The 468-nt window shown below is 66.2% G+C and overlaps 1 protein-coding gene across 1 annotated transcript in view; it reads left to right on the top strand.

The window, feature by feature from the left end:
- The window catches only part of MROH1 (maestro heat like repeat family member 1), a 58,342-nt gene that overhangs the window by 55,885 nt on the left and 1,989 nt on the right, over positions 1-468 (top strand). The window contains exon 31 of the mRNA XM_035889841.1: positions 136-290. Within this exon, the coding sequence (XP_035745734.1) occupies positions 136-290 (155 nt within the window). The remainder of the gene's footprint in view (positions 1-135; positions 291-468) is intronic.

Raw genomic sequence — 468 nt, 5'->3', positions numbered from 1 at the left:
CCCGGTGACCTGCCCGGGCTGCGACCGAGGGGGAGGGGCACGCGTGTCCTGGCTGCAGGGACGGGGCTGGGTTGACCCCGCGTGCTCAGCACGCCCTGGCCCTCAGCTGGCCGCCGCTGTCTCCTCTTCCCTCAGGTGCCCGACATCATGAGCATCATCCACAGCAAGCTGGAGGAGGTGGACGAGGAGCACATCCGGAAGGCGGCCCAGCAGACGGTTTACATCCTGGCCTCCCAGCACAAAAGCGTGGTGGTGTCCAGCCTGCTGGGGAGCCCGCTGCCCTTTGACAGGTCCTGCCCTGCTCCGCCGCGGTGGCCCAGCGCCTGCACGTGCTCTCGCGCTGCCCGGGCTTCAGAGCAGCTCTCGCCTAAGCTGCAGCTAATCTTTTGGCTCCTTACCCCAGTAATCAGACCCTGCTGGAATTTTCGTTGCGCGCTCAAGGATCAGCACGGCTGCTTGCTGCTGCAG

Source organism: Egretta garzetta, unplaced genomic scaffold (genome assembly GCF_000687185.1).
Source record: "Egretta garzetta isolate BGI_Z169 unplaced genomic scaffold, ASM68718v1 scaffold932, whole genome shotgun sequence".
Lineage (NCBI taxonomy): Eukaryota > Metazoa > Chordata > Aves > Pelecaniformes > Ardeidae > Egretta > Egretta garzetta.
Note: the sequence above shows the minus strand (reverse complement) of the source record. Positions and strands in the feature narration are given on the sequence as shown.